Raw genomic sequence first — 20,896 nt, 5'->3', positions numbered from 1 at the left:
ACGATAAAAATTGGAAGTGTGTACGCACCTTAAGAGATAATAATGTCTAACATTATAGCAGTACTAAACGTTTAATACAAAAACATGCAAGTAGGCAGTTCTGCACTGAGAAGGAGATATGGCAAGTCTCTTCTGCAAGAAAACAACCAGGGATTAACAAATGTGCACAGGCAGTGTTTTCCCCCAGACCCTTTTAGCCAGGCGCACCACCCAGCACTTTTCAATAACCACTCGACTGTATTTGGGTGGTAACTAAAAAGTTGGGTCACAATACAGGGGTCACTACCTGCCCACAGCTTCCTGCCATCCATCTTTAAAAATATCCTGGGGAGAAAACTTGTTACATCGTTCAAGCTCGGCCAATCCAAGATTGTCTAAAACCCAAATCCAGAAGACCAAGTGAAGATGTTGGCAACAGTAATGAAGCAAGGAGAGCTTCACTTGAATGACTTGATGATGCTCCATCATAATTATTTCTACAATTGTTTCAGTTAATTTCTGGCATGCTGGCAAAATGAATCACCTACCTGCTCAGGGCTACTATGCTGCAGTGTAACTGTAACTGGGCTCATATGGATCATTCAGCCAACAATCAGCCATATATTAAATGTTAGTTTTGGAGGAAGCAGAACCCCCGTTGGATCTTTACTAAACAATCAAGATAATGAAAAAGATGATAATGAAAATTATTATTATATATATAACTATATACACACACATACACACACTGCAGAGGCTTGCTTTATGAACTGAACAAAGCAAAAACCAGCTGCTGCCGTCAACTAGCAACTCGACACAACACATGGCTCCACCGAGGTTTCATCTGAATCTCCATCATATTTCCGGAGAGGTGCATTGTGTATCATAGATACAGACAGCAGTGGTTTCAATAGAGAACTAAACATATAATGCATCACCTTTCAGAGCTGAACAATACAGAACTAAAGGCCAAGATATGTTGAGTCTCCAATCGAGGTTTTTGTCAAATCTGTTCCATTAAAGAACACACATATGCCACTCATTTTATTCCTAGGTTGTTACTTAATGTGACTATCACCAGTTTTATTTAACAATAGCATACTTGTGAAAAGAGGGTTTGCAAAAATAGAAGAATTTAAAACTTAGCCTGGACACTATGCAAATGTTGTTTGTACGTTCCCCATGTGTTTGTGTGGGCTTCCTTTGGGCACTCCAATTTCTTTTCACATTCCAAAAGCATACTGGTAGGTTTATGGTCTACTCTCACATATGCATTTCTATAGTATTGACATCTTCCACAATTCCATCTGCTACTTCTCTGGTTCTCAGCCACAGAAAGAATTTGATCATTTGGATTGGTTAAATAGGTTGAAAATCCTCCTTTCCCAATTTTTTTTTTTGTTTACTTCCATTGGCCCATAAATCTCTGGGCGGAACCTACAAGCCAGTAGGAAGTACCACAGTGACCACTGGGGATCAAACAACCTACATGCCTGAAAAAAATTATAAAGGGATAGGATAGCACACACAAACACCACATCTCTGAATAAAAAGCAAAAGCGCAAAAAATCCTAAATCACTTAAGACCAACACTGGATACCACTAATTGGCACACATTGTTGTACCAGTTGTCTGGTGAGGGTGAAGTATTGGATGGTACAATTCCTACTGTAGTCTGACCATCAAGCCATCCAGATCAGAGCAGCAAAGTCTTGCCAAACTGGGTGTTCATGTCCCAGATCCTGCTATGAGTCTGCTGGTGACTTTTAGTCCCAAGTCAATGCAGCCATCTCAAAAGGACTAGTAAAATAAAGCACAATATCTGAGGGAACACTTAATTAAGGTTAATTAAGGTTTTAAATAATTAAGGTTTTAAATCAGTTATAAAAAGCTGGACTATTTCTTTTAAAAACTGACATTTGCTTAACGCTCTTCCTCTGATGAAATTAGCTGTTACCTGTAAAAAGCACATACAATTACCTATAGGACATAATCTGTTGTTTTCCTGTAGGATTTTATCACTTTTTGTCTTAAAAACACAAAAATCTTCCCTAAATCAAACAGATTGTGACCTGCAAAGTCCAACTTCCCAAACTGACCTGTAATCAGTGGCATCAGAGGATATATGCCAAGAATGGCAAAATGTGCAAATTAACCAGAGAATTAAGGTAATTAAGGTCAAACAGTTACTATGGGATAATGATTTTCAAGTGACCAGCCATGCCATGCTCTAAATTGTGTCATGAAGAGAAGGCTCTAGACACCTTGCAGAAGTTGTGCAACAAAATATCAGTAAATACATTTTTGAACATTCACTGTGGAACTTTGGTGGCAAAATGATATTTAATGCAGTCTGCCATTAGGACATACAAACCACAGCACAAATCCTGCGGCAGGTCCTTCGTTTCCCAGAGCTGAAATTGGAGAATTTTTGGTTTTTTTTCTTTTCGTTTCCACACACTTCGGAGCTAGCACAGTGGAAAGCTGAACACCATTGCCTGTGAAATGGGTATGACTGTTTGTCTCAGGACAAGTTGGGTCCTGTACAATAAATTGCCCTTAAGGAAGGTGAAATGTAACGCTGAGGGAATTGAAATCTTAGCAGCGCTTCCTGAGTAGTCCCTACAGACCGGGAACCATCTGGTAAGCACAATGATAAACCAGTTTCCATGGCACAGAGATTCTAAAATGTCCCATAACAAGATGATACTAATTGACGTTTTCTTGCACAGCTGGTAAAGCTGCATCTGTCCGGCCTCAAGAGCCTTGGCTTAGGGAAGCAAAAATTCTATTGAGAGAAATGGAATTACCCATGTTGCCGGTTACATGTTACAAGTGATTAAGTCACACAATGAGGTGCTACAGAAAGCCCTACAAACAATAGCAGCTGCTTGGAGATGATGGACTGGACTGAGCCAAATTTCGGGCCAATTTGGATATGGCGGACATTATGCTGATCATATATGGCACCACATGGTCTACTGGTTTGGAACCAACATCATCGTAATATAGAGCACTTTAAAGCAAGTATGTGGTTTGACCACAGAGGACAAAGAAACAGGTTTATCTAAAGAGACTCTCTACCATATGTTAGAATGCAAATCTAAACACAGGTATTTCTAAGAATTTTGGATACAGAAACAGAAGAACTGAAGTAGTGGAACACCATGGGCTGCCACAATGGTCTCTATCCAACATTCTAGAAGTGTTGATTTGACCAAAAATGCTACCTAACATCTTTGGCTTCCTTAAGCACTTCTCATAAGGATTCCCTGCTGTGGTTAGTTGGAAATGTAGCAGGTGGAGCTTCTATGTGCCACCACTACCACTGCTTACACGTTGCTCATTTTCCATTGAATGTCATAACATTAAGTTGGCTGTTTGAAGGACCAGTTCAGATCTGATTTCTAGAATCTGATTTCCAGTTCACGATATCTGGAATAGGCAAAAATAAAGTAGCAGAGCTTTGTTAGGGTAAAAGGATAGAGCTGCATGGCTCAACAAGCCCCCAACAACCCAATGTAAGTTGTAAGAGCACTATACACCTGGAACATGCATATAGAATCCTAAATGCAGAATATACTTAAAGCACTGCCTTCCTACCAATTAGGAAATGCAGTGTACAGTGCTCGTCATCCAGATCTACGGATGAGGGGCGAAGAACGTTGAGCGATCGTAATGCAAATAAAGGGGAGAGAATGCTGCGGGATGCCGCTCTGTTGTTCCCCACTTTCCCCTCTCCATAAAACGGCACTCATTCATGCATTGTGCAGTTGTTGGAAAGGATCTTTCACAATTATTGCACGTGTGTACACGTGCCTTAGTCTTTACACATTTATTTTTTGACCTGCTGTAGAGAAAAAAAAATTCAACTGGAATCTGATGCCATTGTGAGTAACATTGATTTTTATTTTTTTCTAAACTGAGCACATATGCTTATGCTAGGGAAGAATATATCTCCAACACCAACTTGTATCAAATATAACAACTGCACCAGGACAATATAACCCTAGGTCGCCCAGCTGCTATTTGTACCCCCAATGTCCCTTGACTGCGCCCACATATGCACAAGATTATAAATACAATCCTATTTACATCATCCCCTGAAAGCCTCATCCCATGCCTTAAAAGCTTACGATGTTTTTCAGTATAAAAGTCAAGCTGCACGGTATGGTAGACGCATGGTCACGCACCAATCCCCAACATGTCTGTTACAGGTTTCCCCCATGACAGCTGCTTGTACATGGTTTGATAGACATACTCTGAATAATTCATAGGCAATTAAATGAATAAACCATATGTCAACTATGCCAAGACCTCATATGAATATTGTATGAAACCCTACCTAGAGAGCCCATTCACCTAAAACTGTAAAATTGGCCTAATAGCTATACCCCCACATGCTTTAGCTGAATCCAAGCTCCCATCCTCACCATATTCTTTGCCCTTCAGGGAGCAGTTCCATATTCTGATGCTTTATCGTTCACAGCTGCTAAAAATGGGAACAATATTACCAGTATATGTTGTACTATAAACCCCCTTATGACCAGAAATATTTGGTGCCTTCATGATCACAGCAATTATTGTCAGAAGGCACCACATATGACCTATTCTCCCTTTTGGACTTTTTTTTTTTTTTAACCAAAAAAAAAAAAAGAGCTCAGTCATTGGTTTTCCCACCACTGGAGAAGCCATGCAAAGCTGCCTCCATATATAAGCCTGGTTAATGGAGCTAATTGTGCCCTTCTCTGGAACCTTAACTACTTAGTGCGTAACCAACCGTAAATTTGCCAAATCTTATTGAAAGGACAGGTATTAGAAATCTAGGTGAGATAACACTGCTTTGTAAGATAAAACCCTACCAAAGGACAACGTTTGCCAATGGTGAATCAGCACCAAGACCATGGTGAATAGATTCAACAAGAGAAAATATTGTACATTCATCTTAAGACATAGCGGGCTTTCCTGAAAGACCACAGAGAGACCACAAGTCGTTTTCGGGCACAAAGTTTACCGAGCCATTACCGCATGACAAAGCAGTCGTCAAACACCATGGTTGACAGTAAAAATAGTTTATTATGAGCATCTGGGAGTGGCAAGGTTGCCAATTATCACGCAGGCTGGGCTCATAGTACCGGGGCCCGGATGGCACTTACACATCATTACACAAGCACAACTCCCTGAAGGATTTTTACATTTCCCAAACATTGTTTTTTAAATTATGCTTTTGGGAAAAACACAGGGCAACATGTGATGCTTTCTCGTGCAACATCCACAGTAATATTTGCAATAGATCAACCACTCTGGATACGTATGTTTTCTACATACCTCTCCCAATCTAACCGACTGCCCACATGTGCTCCGATTACAAGTATGTAACTCTATCTGGGTAATTTTAATGGCAAAAGTTCAATAAGGGAATAAAAAGTGAGTGAGAAAGGGGAGAGAAGACAGAGAAAAGAAAATCTATCTCCTTCAAATGGAGAACACAAAAGGTAGAAAATTAAAGTGTTAAAAGTTTGATGTTTGCTGAAATCCATACCAACAAGGTCAGTGACAAACATTTTTACCGGGAATAGTTTATTCGATAACACGTAACTGTGCCAGTAGCAAACAGCCTTTACTTTGGAAATAAACAGAGCTTGTATCGTTTTCCGTACATTTAGCCAGCCATAGGGGGGAGCTCAGAACAAGGCAATCTTGCTGAGCATGCAAAGACATGACACGCAAGGGATGCATCCAGGGAAAACAACCCCATCCCAGGGCTGAAATTACAGGGCTTACAAATTAAATGTAATTAATTGTTTTGAGTGCACTTAGATGCTGGCATTAGGCAAGAAATCACAACTGATTAGAGAAAACCTGCCTGCAAAATCCACAAGTAGTTCACAAATATAAGCTAGCGTATCATTATTGGATCTTCATGGACCCTTAGGGCTTTGCGACAGAAGGGATTCTAGATGGTGGTGTTGTACAACCAACAACCGGTCCTCCCGCTGACTGGATGAGGGTTTGGGAACAGACTTATTCCACCAATGGTATAATACTTTCAGTATTCGGCATTGGGATGTATGAGAACAGCTGCATGGAGGCTTGTTTTCTGCTTAAATGGAGATGCTGCCTACAGGAACCAGTTTAATTTCTCTGTTCTAGACAAGGGTAAAATAATCCTACTGCTATATACACACACATATATGTGTATATATATATATATATATACACACACATACACACATACAATTCCTTCCCACCCAGCTTTAAAAAAATTGGTGTGTAATATATATATATATATATATATATATATATATATATATATATATATATATATATATATATATATATATATATATATATATATATATTTACACTTCTTTATTAATCTAATCTTACAAAAAATGCTTTTCAATTAATTAAAATGACAAATCTGATCTATTGACTGACAAATAATACATATGTGGTTAGGACAACTGTCTAATAGAATCTAGACAGAAGATATTAAAACATTGCAAAATAAATAATTGCTATTTTAAAAAATACAGATGTCAATCCTGCTAGTTTTTGCAATCACTTCCCATGTATGTGCATACACTAAAAATGGCAGCATGTCATTTCCTAGGGTGAGATTCCTGAGGGTGACAACTGTGAACCATGTCCGAGTAATGTGTGCTCAAGCAGCCATTTGTCTCCACTGGATTATCTATGTGACAATATGGGAACACAATTACTAGTCAGGGAGAGAACATTGTTACAGAAAGTGTTTAGGTTCAAGATCAGGTAACCAGATATTATTCTAAAAAAAAATAAAAAAAAGCTACATTTTCAAAATAATAAAAATGATTTTGCAGCCTGATGCACACTGCAAAACACACATTTGTATTGCATTAATAGGAACTTTTTTACATGCTGCAAATTTTCACAGATCTCATCATCTTCATAACCCCAGCCTGTTACTGGACAGTGAAGGATTAGCTAAAGTCTAAGGTTCTTGTCAATACGCTCTTTATCTGCACATGTGCATGTCGCACGCCTGATTGGCTACTAGTACCGCCTCTCTCCCTTCCTATGAAAATGCTACTGCACCAACAATTACAAAAGGCTGACATTAAGACAAGTTTAAGAACTTACTTAGCTGAATTAAACACCTATGACACAAGGTTATAATTAAAACACAGGTTCATTAATTATTGTGTTTTTTTATCTGTCAATCAATGATTATGTTCTAGACTAAAAGTCCCAATTAAATAAAATGTGAGCGTATACCAGCAGTAATATAACAAGTTCTTAAACCATTCTATGAACAGGGCATTGGAAATGTACATTTCCTACAATGTGTTGTAGCTGCACATTCCTCCGACTCTAATAGACAAATGTATAGTAAAATTGTGTTTTGTTTTTCCTATAAAAAAAAGAAAAGGAAATAATTAGCTGCAGCTTGTACAGAAATTCCTCTTAGCAAGCTGGAATATCTCTGTGACGAGTACTTTGCCCCTTATGGTGTAGTTTACTGCAAAATATGCATTCCACTAGGATAACACGTAAAAAGGTAATAAAATACACAAACTGTACGTAAAAACACAAGGGTATAAAAAGAAAAAAATTCAATCCGTATGGAAAATTACACTTAAATTCAACCAGGCATATGGCTTTAAAGGATCAGGCCATATAACTACAAATACATGTTGTAACATCTCATAGCAAAAAAAAATCAGAGATGCAGAAAGAAACTTCAAGTGAATACTATTGTTGTACCAAGAAGAAAGGTGTAAGTAAAAAATACACCCCCATTAGCAGAATCCTGTATATAAATAGACACAGTCCATTCTAAAGCTCCAATGGATGTATTATGAGTGCCTATCAGGTGGTCACAAAGACCAATTCCACATATTATGAATGGAGCACTATGGGGGTGCGAGAGAACACTAGCTGTGAATAATACAATCTGAAGGGACAACCAATAGGCTTTAGTTGGCAATACAAGGCGAGACCTTTCTTTTCATCCGGAACAATACCTACAGTGACCAGTGACTGTATAGAGTGTATAGCACAAAAGTTTGGATTCTCTTTATATTTTCTCCTAGCTGGCCATCAACAATATATAGCAGTCCAGCCCCCAATTCTCCTTCCCCCTTCTAAATGACGAGAGTAGTTATGCATACTTGTACCATATATACACACCATTTCCAGAATTATCAAAAGGCAAAAAAGTAGCATAAATTGTATCTGTTGAATTCTTAACACCTACACCCCTCAAATGGCATATCTGGGTATTCTGCCCATTGCACATTACCAGGTTCAATTCAATTCAGCAATTCACTTCACTAGTAAATAGTGATTGCTAGCCGATACCCATGCACCTTTGCTTGCTAGCAATGGAGTAGAGACAGAACATCACTTGACTGGTTTGTTCTGCGAGAGGGACGCCGTAAGGTAAGTGGTCTCTGCATCCAGGTCTGTCACTGGGGAATTGTTACCAGAAGCCAGGATAACCTATATGGCATGAGCCTGGGGATTACTCAGCAGATCCAGAGAAAAAAAAAATATAATATACATCCTCGATGCACAACCTGCTGCCCTTTGGTTTCTGGTTCACAAGGGCAGAGTTTATACCTAAATACAGATTATTTTCTAAAACGATAAAACTTACATTTGAAGCCAATCTGAATTTGTGAAGTTGCTGCAAGAAAGAATAAGCCCTCCTATTATCTGGCTGATTGACAACCATCACCTAGCACTTTCTTCCCCAGAATGACCCCTTCATTCGATATAAATTTAGTTTGATCGTTTATGAAGGCTCAGGAAGACGCATAACTGCTGATACATCCTCCTGTTTTCAGGTAGCTATGTACAGACCCCTGTTGACACTTCCCAAAAGAACCGATCTACCTGCTTTGCAAACATCACTTGATGATATAATTTGGTGCAAAATGGGATATGTGAGGAACAGGGCTGCTCAGGCGTAAATACAGCCTTACCGTGCTTATGCAGAATACGATAGGATCATGAGACAAAGATAGGAACATGTACAACTCACACACAGTAAATTGATACCACAAAGACTAGACCAATGCACAAAACCATGTGTACTTCCCAGAACTCCTTAGCCTTAAATTACATTCCATCCACCATCATAGAAAACAGCAGCAGTTGTCCTTGGTTGGTCATTTGGGGACCCAACATGGCTGATCACTAAATGACATCAGCAGGCCAACGTACACAGCTAGATTTTTACCAGATAATCAGCATTGTTCATCTAAGGTGACAATTATCTGGCATGTATATATCGCTTAGACTATCTTGCGGTTTACTATTTTTCGGTTAGGTGTTAATTAGGTCAGAAGGAAAAAAAAAGTTGATGTAAGGCTAGGCATAGACAGGCGTCTGCTAAGAGAACAGCAAGACACTTGCCAATCCTTACTTGTTGGGGACCACAGTATCCTGCAACACAGTAATACTTTCTATTCTTTTTTACAAAAGGATAAAAAAAAAAAAAATCAAACTCTTCAAGACATTTTCTAAAAACACACCCAGGAAATCTCTGCAATACATGCACTCCTGCATTCCAGGGGGAGAGATCTGTAGTCCAGCAGGTGAGAACTCCACCAGGACACTTGCTTGGGATTGAAATGCCACAGAGATGACAGCTCACTACGCAAAGTTTCTAAAAGGATTATTTATTCTTTTTCTTTAGCATTAGATGTAGTACATTTTACCCATAATTATGTGCAGCCCCTAAAAACTATTTCTTGGAATGCGCAGTACACAAAGTGCAGCTGCATGTAATACCGCTATAATACATTTATTTTGTCCTTTACAGGCTAAAATAAATCATGTAAGAAGAAAAGGAGAAAAAACAGCAAAGATTGTAGATGTAGACTGTAACTTATCAGCTGCACACAGACCCCCTCCCTGATCTTTGTGGAATATATTTAGCAGTTTAGGGTCCGCTGAAAGATGCCATTTCACGCTTGCAGTTGCGTGCTGCATCCTCATGGGAGAGCTGCTGATTCTGTTATTACAGCCCCACTAATGAATCAGCACCGGGGAAGGAACTCTCTCCCGCCTGACCATGGTCTTTCAGCAGACTTGTCAGTGAAGCCCATACACCTGAGAACATAACAGGGAGACAGTCTGCTTCCCTGTCTGTAATCAGAGACCAGCAACTAGCTATGTAATACAATATTCAGCTTTGTCCTCCATAGTTTATGTAACATGCTATTGTCAGACAGGTAACAAGACTGCAGGCCTGATGTAAGAGCTGTGCAAGGGCAAAACAAACGTGGAATGTAAAATGACGGAAACGAAGACACAAAACCATCAACACTTCAATGAAACCCAACATTTTCTTTACGGTATGTTGATCCTCCTTTGAGCACAGGGTTTGGATATCTGTGCTTGCGTTGGTCATTCTGCCTCCTCTACAGATCGAGCCAAAAGATGACCCCCACCCATCCAGTTCCTATCGGATAGGAAATACTGTGACCCAAAGTACTATGTTCAACGTCACTGAGGTTACAATAATAAGCTAGGGGCAATAATGTCCATAGTGGTACACCAAGATCATCAATTATACCCCAAAGCCTAAAAAACATACTAATAGCTGTCATCTCTGTTTTCCTTCATCCAACTAGAGATAAATCAATAACAATGGTGCAATGTTAACCTGGATGAAAGGAAATGTATTCTCAAGTTTCTCTACCATGGGACCATTGATTGTCTTATTAAGCTGGCTGTCTTTTCTATATGTTTAAAGGCAATACGGAAGAGTCAATTTATTGATCTCACCAAGATTTTATTGCAAAATAAAATGACCCCATGGAAAGCCAAATGCCAAAAATCCAACATCCCCACTTTATTTTGCCATCACTGTGGAAGGTCATATTGGTTCCAAACTGGAACATTTGCAATGAAGAGAAGTCAGACAGAGCAACCAACCGATATATGGGGAGCCAAGGAAGATCCAACCATAATTTAATAAATATATGCCTTGGATTGAATTATTTGTATATATACCACTGCCAAAATAAAGAAGGCATCCAAAAGGGGTCACTTTGAGCTTTCCAAAAGCTGCCTATGTATACATTTTTTATACCTTTTTTTCTGTAACACCAATCACAAACATTGGAACCCAACTGGTGGTCATTTGAAACCATTTCCTATTAACTGGTTTTCTGTATATTAGAAGTTGCAAAAACTTTCTCATATCACAAGCAGGTATTCTCAGATCCATGAATCTAAAAATGTTGTGGGGTATAGGTCTCATACACCTGGATGAAAAACCAAACTACCCAGCAAATAGAGTGCACTCTCTGGATAAAGCACATAATTTCATCATATATTTTCCTATGTACTTATGATGACCGGGTGATGTATAAACAGCCATTGCACAACAACACAAGGCTTTTACAAGTGTTTAAAGTACTAATTGTGTTTCTTTTTTTTCCGCTCCTATAAAAGGGAGTGGCTCCTTAACAGCACGCACAATAAGAAGTCAACTTCACCAACCCTGGGATAAAATACAGTGGGAAGTATAGAATTTCATGTGAAAGGGCAATTCAATACCACATAAGCAAAAAAGTACAAAATATTATCTGAACAATATATGCAGCTAAAGGTGGCTTATTGACTGATAAATAGAGAGCCAAGTCAACCAACTCAATCTACATAAGAAACCAGCATACAATTTGGTCAGGTTTACTATAAACAAATGGTATGCAAGACTGTTTATTTTCTAATTAGAGGATCTACACATGGCTCTGTCTCTTCCAGCATTGTACATTTACATCTGAATCTAGGACAGTCCACACCTTGAACCACAAACAAATAAACCAGCTTCAGAGCTCTGCCACAATAGGTGCAAAACAAAACCCTCATTTCTGCACACTTACATGTTAATGAAGCTGCATTCACCTCTAATTAGATGGCATTTAAATAAAGTGGTCATTTTATGGCAGATTACAAAATCTTGTAATAGCACAGCAGACTTTAAATTGCAGACAACTATACCTATATAGGAGGCTGGCTGTACCCAAAACATTCAACACCCACATGAATAAAGAGAACCTTCCTGTGTGTCTGGAAGACTGAGATCATGAGGATTAATCAGACATAAACCAATTGCAAGGGACTTTCATTGACAACACTTCAGATTATGTAGGTGCTATAGATACACATACCCAAAAAATCTTTGTTTTAAATGAATTATCAATGTCTCCCTCCCTTAAATAGATTAACACATCTCCCCTCCTATTGTGTGTTAATTCCCCCGCCTCTTAGATTGTAAGCTCTTTGGGTCAGGGTCTTCTCCTGTATCACTGTCTGTATCTGTCTGTCACTTGCAAACCCCATTTAATGTACAGCGCTGCTTAATATGCTGGTGCTTTATAAATTAGGTTTATTAATAATCATAATAATAAACACAAAGAGCAAGGTAAAGAGGAAATGAACCTGATTGGAAATGCTTTTGCAGCCATGATTGTAGTAAAAGGAAAACCAAACTTTTTTTTTTTTTTAAGGGTCATTGCTACAGTTTAATGAATAAACCTAATACAGGCAGTATTCTAATTGTTTGTGTGGATGCAGGAGAATGGTGACTTCAATTATTAATAAACAGGATTTATATAGCGCCAACCTATTACGCAGCATTGTACATTAAGTGTTGCAAATGACAGACAGTGACACAAGAGAAGGAGAGGACCCTGCCGCGAAGAGCTTACAATCTAAAAGATGGGGGACGTATCACACAAGAGGAGGGGAGATTTTGGCAGAAGATTTAAGTATCTCACTGATCCTAATGTACTGGTAGAGGCAAATTTATACAAATCCAACCAAAACAAATGCCAAATTGCTGCATAAGGTGTATTCCCCAATCATCAAGCTCAATACCCCTAGAAAAATCCTCCTACCAATATTAGGCGTTTTCTAGAACGTCGAACAATAATGTTAGCTGTATTCCAGGAAAATAACTGTACAAAAAAATGATAATGGACATTATTGACTGCTGGGCTTCAGAATAAGTCATACTGGCTATCGATCATCCATTTACGATTTGTGGGTAGAGATCAGCACATTGAGCAAATCTGATATTTTCCAGGCTAACTGCAAATAATGAATGTGAACAAACCGATTCACCTGATCTGCAGGGAATGAATCTTGGCAATGGTGATGCATGAAATTCCTGACAGTCCAGGGTTTGAGCAATCTGGCATGGACATGTTTAGGAGAACTGAAAAATCCTGAGTGGTATAAGACTCATCAGAATGCCGAAGCATATTTATTCTTTTTTTTTTTTCCAATGCCACACCATGAAAAATATTATACGGGCGGCTTACGATAAGCAGCTATGAGTATGGCATCCCTACATGTTTTCCTAATATTCTCCCTTCAAAGAAAAGGGTGATCAGTCAGCAGTGCATTTGTCAATGACATGGTCAGATGAAGTTCTCTCGGTAGTCACCACCACCTCATTACGTGGAGTGGCATGGCAGAGACAATGTCACCAAACAAAGATCGCAACGCATTATATACAAGGTATAGCGTTATTATGGAAATCCTCAAGCTTTAGGAAAGAAGTTATCACTGGATGTGTGTAGGTCTATATAGTAACCATGCAGGTTGTAGAGCAAAGCAAAAGGCTTCTGAGAATCTAATAAAGGATAATGATCTACAACATACAGCTCCCCCGTCTATGCACTTTCCAGTTATAAATTATGTAACACAATGAATGTTCTAAATTTATCAAATGATGTTCTGAAGAAATCCAGGGCTGTTCCAGCTATGAAATAAGAGGACGTCACTTGGTCTAGGTCGGCCTTGATTTATAACCTCTTTAAAATATTAAACCTGCAGCACGTTTCCTGCATTTTCAGAAGTTTTTGAATTCAGCTGCTATTCCAATTCACTGATTTATAGGCGGAATAAAAAGTTTTCTTGGACCAGTTATCAGATATAGAAATTCATTGCTATGTTCTGGTTAATAAAGTGGAATCAAAAGAAGGAATATGGCTCTGAATATTCTTCACATTCGGGGGGCCAGAAAAAAAGAGCTATTTATTAGTAATATATTGTATTTATATAGCGCCAACATATTACACAGTGCTGTACATTAAAAAGGGGTTGTAAATGACAGACAGATGCAGACAGTGTCACAGGACCCTGACCAGAAGAACTAACAATCTACTTATAAGCTTGGGGCCAAATTATTAATATTAAAAAGGGTTTATATAGCGCCAACATATAACGTAGCGCTGTACATTGAATAAGGGTTGTAGACGGACAGATACAGACAGTGACACAGGATGAGGGGAGCTTACAATCTATTTATAAGCTTTGGGCCAAATTATTATTTTTACAGGATTTATATGGTGCCAACATAATACACAGCGCTGTACATAGGGGTTGTAAATGACAGACAGATACAGACAGTGACACAGGAGGAGGAGAGGACCCTGACCTGAAGAGCTTACAATCGACTTAAGCTTTGGGACAAATTATTAACTGAAATAAAATCTAAATGTAGGAATTATAGAATAATAATGAAAATGGCAAATCTCTAATCTAGTAGTATGCAAAGAGAATACTAGAGTCATGTCTACAGGATGCCCAACATCAGAAAAACTGAGATCTGAATGTAGAAATATTATTCTGTATAATTAAACAATAATATGATAAAAGAGATGCAGAGCATAAACACAGCTGGAAATTTGTAAATATCCAAATTCTGTCCCATCTTTCATTCCCTGTATTAGATAATAATCTGATGCTAAATATTTAGGTAACTGGTAACGTTCCAAAAGGTGCAACCGAAATAAAGGTGTGCAGAAAGTGTCATGTCCACCACCACTGGATCAGGTCCTGGTGACAAAGACTTTGGCATCTGCACCTTAAATGTGGGATTGCTCCCGGAAAAAAAGGTTGACCACACAAATATGGGTAAATTGGTTTGATTAGGAACAACATCCATTTTTTAGGAATGTATCTAGGGGTTCCTTGAGCGATTTGTACCCCCAATTATGTTTTTGGCGACATCCTACCCACTGGCCGGCAATGTAGACGGCATCTTCCCATGACCGTCAGGCTAATAAACCATAAGCTGTGGATGTGAAAATTATAGTAAGGATTCACCAAAGTTATTTTAAGTTTGTTCTAAACAGTAAGGAACTTGTAACGCCAGCATGCCAAGGCTACAAGAGCAGTTTGGCCCATGCCAAGGGCACCTATTGGTCTTACCCACCTTCGGTTCTTCATGGAGGTCTCCTTCTTGTCCAGTACCCCTGGCACGCAGTTGGTGAGTTCGGTCCAGTCGGCGTGAAGTCCACAGCTCCAACCCGTGGAGAATCTAGAAAATAACCAGGTCTCCTTCCTGTTGGGTCTATAACAGGTACACTTCTTCTGCCCGGGTCTACAGTCACAGGGCACCTCCAACCGGACATTCTGCACCAGGTGCCTCCCGAAAGTGGTGCCCCCGGTCTTCTGGATGTGCAGGAATACGATCACATCATCCCCTTTCATGTCGAAGGTCAAAGATCGGTCCAGATCCCTTACAGGGAAAAAGTACTTTTTGACATAATGGGGATCCGGGGTGGGGAAGATGTCCTGATCCTCCTGGTAGTACCTACTGGGTGATCCCAAATTCATCACCGGCCCCACATACTGGTACAATATCAGCATGAAAAACACAGAGCCAGCTAAGATCAGCAAAAATTTGCTGGTCCTCTCAACCATGGTCCTTCCAACACACTTCATATGTCACCATCTCCCAGGGTTTCAGGGCAACAGTCCTCCCTGCTTGTTGGGTCCTTCAAGGTGATACAATGTAGCCAAGAGAGGATCCAGGGATCAGCACAACCTGGAGGATCCCTACTGTGCTAACACAACACTCAATGCAGCAATGTTATATAGCTGCTGGGGTCCCCTGAAGATGGCGGCGAGCAGCCACTTGTTGGCCTCAAGCGAGCAGAGCCCTCTCACCGCCACCCAGCCATGCCTGGTGCTGACCTCCAGCAGATCTACGGAGATCTGGGGCTCCCGGCTGCCTTCCAGCCTCCTTCCTGTCCGTACACCACCATGATCACAGCCCAGCATGCACAGCGCCTGCTCCCTACTACACACCTCATGTGCATACGCTCTCTCTCATTCGCTCATTTCTATGGTTGCCGTCAGCCGCCCGCAACGCTTTTCCCTCTGCTGATTCATTTTAACCCTTTATAGCCTTGCACACTTTTCCCTTCTGATGCAGAAATCTTTAGCTGCTGGTTCTGATGTCAGAAAATAGAAAATCTATGTGTGGGGTTTTTATATGTTTATTATAATTGGTAAAAGGTATGTACAATTATAAAAATCAACTAAATGCTAATTAGTTTCATCATATTAGTATAATGTTTCTATTATATCATAATATTTATTATACATATAACATATATTTGTACAGAAATCAGACATTGTTCTTTATAATCAGGTTCTGCTTCCTACTTTGGAGCTGATTTATTAAAGCTTCACAAGACTGGAGAAGATAGACTATCATGGGTTAACCTGGATGATCCAGTAGACCTGGAAAGGATCTGTTCCAGCATCAAACACCTTCTCCAACTAATAGCAAGTTTTTTTAAAAAAAATTGAATCACTAATATAGTCTATCTTCTCCAGTCTTAGAGAACTTTCCTAACTATCCCCTCCTATTGTGTGTTAACTCCCCCACCTCCTAAATTGTAAGCTCTTGGGGCAGGGTCCTCTTCTCCTTCTGTGTCACTGTCTTTATTAGTCTGTCATTTGCAACCTCTATTTAATGTAGAGTGCTGTGTAATATGTTGGCGCTATATAAATACTGCTTATTATTATTATTATTATTATTATTAATATTATTATTATTGTTATCATGAATAATATTATTAATAATATTATTAATAATATTAATAAATGATTATTAATAAGAAACATAATTTATATAGTGCCAACATATTATGCAGCGCTGTACAATAAATAACACATCCGTTGTGTTTGGTGCTACTTCTCACCTTGGGGTTGATTTACAAAAAGTTGTTTACATAGCAATGTGAAGATCTACCAACTTTACCTATCCAATCATGGTACAAGGAAAATCACACATTTATATTTACTAAGAAATGATTGGGTGTTGTTTGCAAAGTAAATTAACCCTTGTGAGGTGTTAACTCACCCTACTAGGTGGTCTGATTAAATTTCTTTAGATTTCCTGGCACTTTTCATTTAATCTGCTAATAAATTGGTGTGCTATGTGCAGACTGTGAAAATGAATACACAAAAAATGATTGGTTAAATGAAGTTTTTAACACAAAGAAGTTTCTTATATAAATTTTTTTTTTTTATTTTAAGTAACAAAGTAAATCTTCTAGAAGCTGGATAAAGGTTTTGTACAAAATAACACTTTTTATAGGTGCATAATACAGATTTTATGTATGTATGCACCCATAAAGAGATAGGGCTGGGTTGTGAAGGTGGGGGGTGCCGGACAATTACCCAGAGCTCCCACCATCTTCAGAACCCCAATTCACAGATTGGCCAGTGTGTAGGAAGTTGGAATCTCCAGAGAGAAAGAGAAAAAAGAGAGAGCTAGAGAAAGAAAGAAAGAAAGAAAGAAAGAAAGAAAGAAAGAAAGAAAGAAAGAAAGAAAGAAAGAAAGAAAGAAAGAAAGAAAGAAAGAGAAAAAGTAACAAAGAAAAAAAGAAAGAAAAAGTTACAAAGAAAGAAAGAAATATTTAGATGAAACAAGAAAGAGAGAGAAAGAAAGAAAGAGAAAGATAGAGAAAGAAAGAAAGAAAGTCAGAAAGAGAGAGAGAAAGAAAGAGAGAGAGAAAGAAAGAGAGAAGGAATTAAAGAAATAAAGAAACAAACAAACAAACAAAGAGAGAAAGAAAGAAAGATTTAGAGAAAAGGACAGTCCCAGTAACACAGGTACATTACAGAAGTTATGTATACCCAGACAGGTTTCCTTGTCCCCTTGCTAATAGAAGAGGACATTTAGTTATAGGGGAGCACCTGGCCTCCCCTTTAGACTTTTACTAGTATCCTAAATTATTTTACTTTTAATGAACCCCAGCTTTAGTAGCTAATCTACCAATTTCTAGCAAGAGCACAGATAAGAAAGATCTATCATATAAAAGTGTTCAGGAAGTCTACAAATTATATAAGGGAAAAGACTTCAACAAAAATGTAAAATATGTGCTTACTCAACATACACAAACATTTCCTATCCTTTACAGAACAGGGAACAGCAGGATGCTGCACCCACACATAGCCCAGTATGTGACATCACAGGGTGACAGCCACTGTCCTACCCTGAATGTGATGATTGATGGCACTTCCTGGCACACTGCCAATGAATGCTGTGGACTGATCACTCTGGGTTAATATTATTATTATTATTATAACTAATATTATTATTAATAATAATAATAATAATAAACAGGATTTATATAGTGCCAACATATTACACAGCGCTGTACATTAAATAGGGGTTGCAAATGACAAACTGATACAGACAGTGACACAGGAGGAGAAGAGAACCCTTCCCCGAAGAGCTTACAATTTATGAGGTGGGGAAGCAGCTCACAAAAGGGAGGGAATATATATTGTAATATACTAGATAGGTATATCATCATAACCATATTAATCATGTTATATATATTTTTATATATATATATATATATATATATATATATATGATATTAACATGATATTCTTATCCAGTTTATTAGTCCCTGCTTTACAGGTGGTTTGTTAGTGTGTTTTTATGATTCCTTCTTTGTTCAGCTACCTGAGCTCTCTAATAGGACACCCCAGCATTAGCTGCCCAAGAACAAGGTAGATGTAGAGACAAGGTGTGTTCCTCCATCCTCTGATCATTCAGTCATGTTTAGGTGGAATAGTGCTAAAAATTGTTAATATATATGAAAAACAAAGTGTTTTTGCATAGCAATAGGAGAACAAGTCCCGGTACTCCCAGAATCCAAAGGGGAACGCTCTCCACCAATAAAAATGCTCCTATAGTCCTTTAGGGAGAACCCAACAACCAATCAGGTGGGTTGAGGTTTAAGTCCTTGCATAAAAAGTCATGTCCGGCTCTAATGTACTTAATTGCAGACAGTCAGGATTGCTGCTGATAAACTGGGATTTGCATTGGGACCAAGGAGAGCGAGTGTGTAATAATGTAACTCACTGAGGAAGAGATTATTTTATTACTGAGCGATTTTGTGACAGGCAGGGCATCATTAAGTGCTGAAAACTTAGCTGTGTCTGTGATGGAGAAAATGATCTGCAATCTCTGTGAAAACAACATAATAACCATTTATATTGTCGGGAAATTTAGAATGACAATTTCTGTAAAAAGACATTTCTTAAGAGATACTTATTTATTCCCTTCATCATTACCTGACATCGTTCAGACATTAAAGAGTGATTTCCTGACAAATAAATTCTTCTCAGCCTGTCCTGTTCAGACATTCATAACCAACAGTGGGCCGAAGTGCAGGACTGATTTGGGGGACCTCCACCCCCGTGCATTGGAAAAAATGCTGCAGGTCCAAAAAATGCTGTTTCATTTACCAATTTCACGTATTATTAGCTATGTACGCTCTCTTTACAGAGTAAAGAATAAATGCTAAGCAGACCCTGGGGGTGTGATTTATTAAAGCTCTCCAAGGCTGGACAGGATACACTTTCATCAGTGAAGCTGAGTGATCCAGCAAACTTGAAAATGGATCTGGTCCAGGAGTGAAAACATTTGCTAACAAATAGCAAACTACTTTTAAGTAATGCAATCAAGGTTTGCCGGATCACCCAGCTTCACTGATGAAAGTGTACTTTCTCCAGCCTTGGAGAGTTTTTATTAACCAAGCCCTAGATCTCTACCTTATTGCTCAAATGGCAAATATTCCAAATAAGTGTATTTCCTATTTAGTTAATATTACACACAGCTCTTACCCAGGATTTATACATTTTCTAACTGAATCCACTTATAAATATGTTCCTTCGGTTTAAAATTGTATTAATCTGCTGTGCAAACAATATACATAGTCCTCTTACCCTATGACACTAGCTTGATGCACTGACTACGTTTAGGTGTACAAAACCTACCCTTATCATTGGAGCTGGAATTCTCCAACAAAAAATAACATTCCTATATTGATATGTCTGTATTAAGAGTTTTAAATAAATGTATTTATTAACCCAATAATCTTTTTGTAAACTTCCACCAATATCAATAGGAATGTTTGCTGACTTGCTATGTGAACCTTCTGATTCCAAGATGGAACTGATTGTCACCAGCATTTCACATTCATTAATCCACCACTGTTATGTTTAAAAACAAATTGAATTGCTATTTATTTCAGCTTTTTAAAGAACAGAACAGAGTGACTTTATGGTAATTGCTTATAATGGTTTATGAATTTACTGCAAAACAATAATGCACATTAATCTTAATTACAAAGCATTATTAGTTTCTTAGTTCCTGGAGCTAAGTGCAGAAATACAAGAAGCAACAATTTACCTATAATAAAAATTACAAAAACAAATTCACGCATGTCACTTCTTCAGTAGTATTCAGAAATCTCTGCAGACTGGAAAGCTCGCTCATAGCCATCAACAGGGCCGCCATCGGGGTGGGACAAGAGGTAGTTGAATCTTGCCATGCTATTACGATTAGATATAGGCTGAGAGGGGGCTAAAATTTCTGATGGCAGTTCTGGGTCTCAAAAAAACTGAATGTGTAAGTGGGATCAAAAAAGCTCCCATATCTTGTCCCAGCTTTGGTTTGAACACAAATGCCAGGGTTCTAGACACATTTGGCTGGGCAGGAAAGAGATATGGCACACAACAGTCACTCCTGGCACAACCAGGGAGTTTGGGTGAGGTTTTCTAAATTATCTTCTCAAAACCTGACAGC

At 38.6% G+C, this 20,896-nt stretch overlaps 1 protein-coding gene across 1 annotated transcript in view; it reads right to left on the bottom strand.

The window, feature by feature from the left end:
- HS6ST1 (heparan sulfate 6-O-sulfotransferase 1) overlaps positions 1-16,061 on the bottom strand; it is an 83,047-nt gene extending 66,986 nt beyond the window's left edge. Inside the window, exon 1 of the mRNA XM_072407600.1 lies at positions 15,209-16,061. Coding sequence (XP_072263701.1) covers positions 15,209-15,720 — 512 coding nt within the window. The 5' untranslated portion in view covers positions 15,721-16,061. The remainder of the gene's footprint in view (positions 1-15,208) is intronic.
- Positions 16,062-20,896: the final 4,835 nt, after the last annotated feature.

This window comes from Pyxicephalus adspersus, chromosome 4 (assembly GCF_032062135.1).
Source record: "Pyxicephalus adspersus chromosome 4, UCB_Pads_2.0, whole genome shotgun sequence".
Classification (NCBI taxonomy): domain Eukaryota; kingdom Metazoa; phylum Chordata; class Amphibia; order Anura; family Pyxicephalidae; genus Pyxicephalus; species Pyxicephalus adspersus.
Note: the sequence above shows the minus strand (reverse complement) of the source record. Positions and strands in the feature narration are given on the sequence as shown.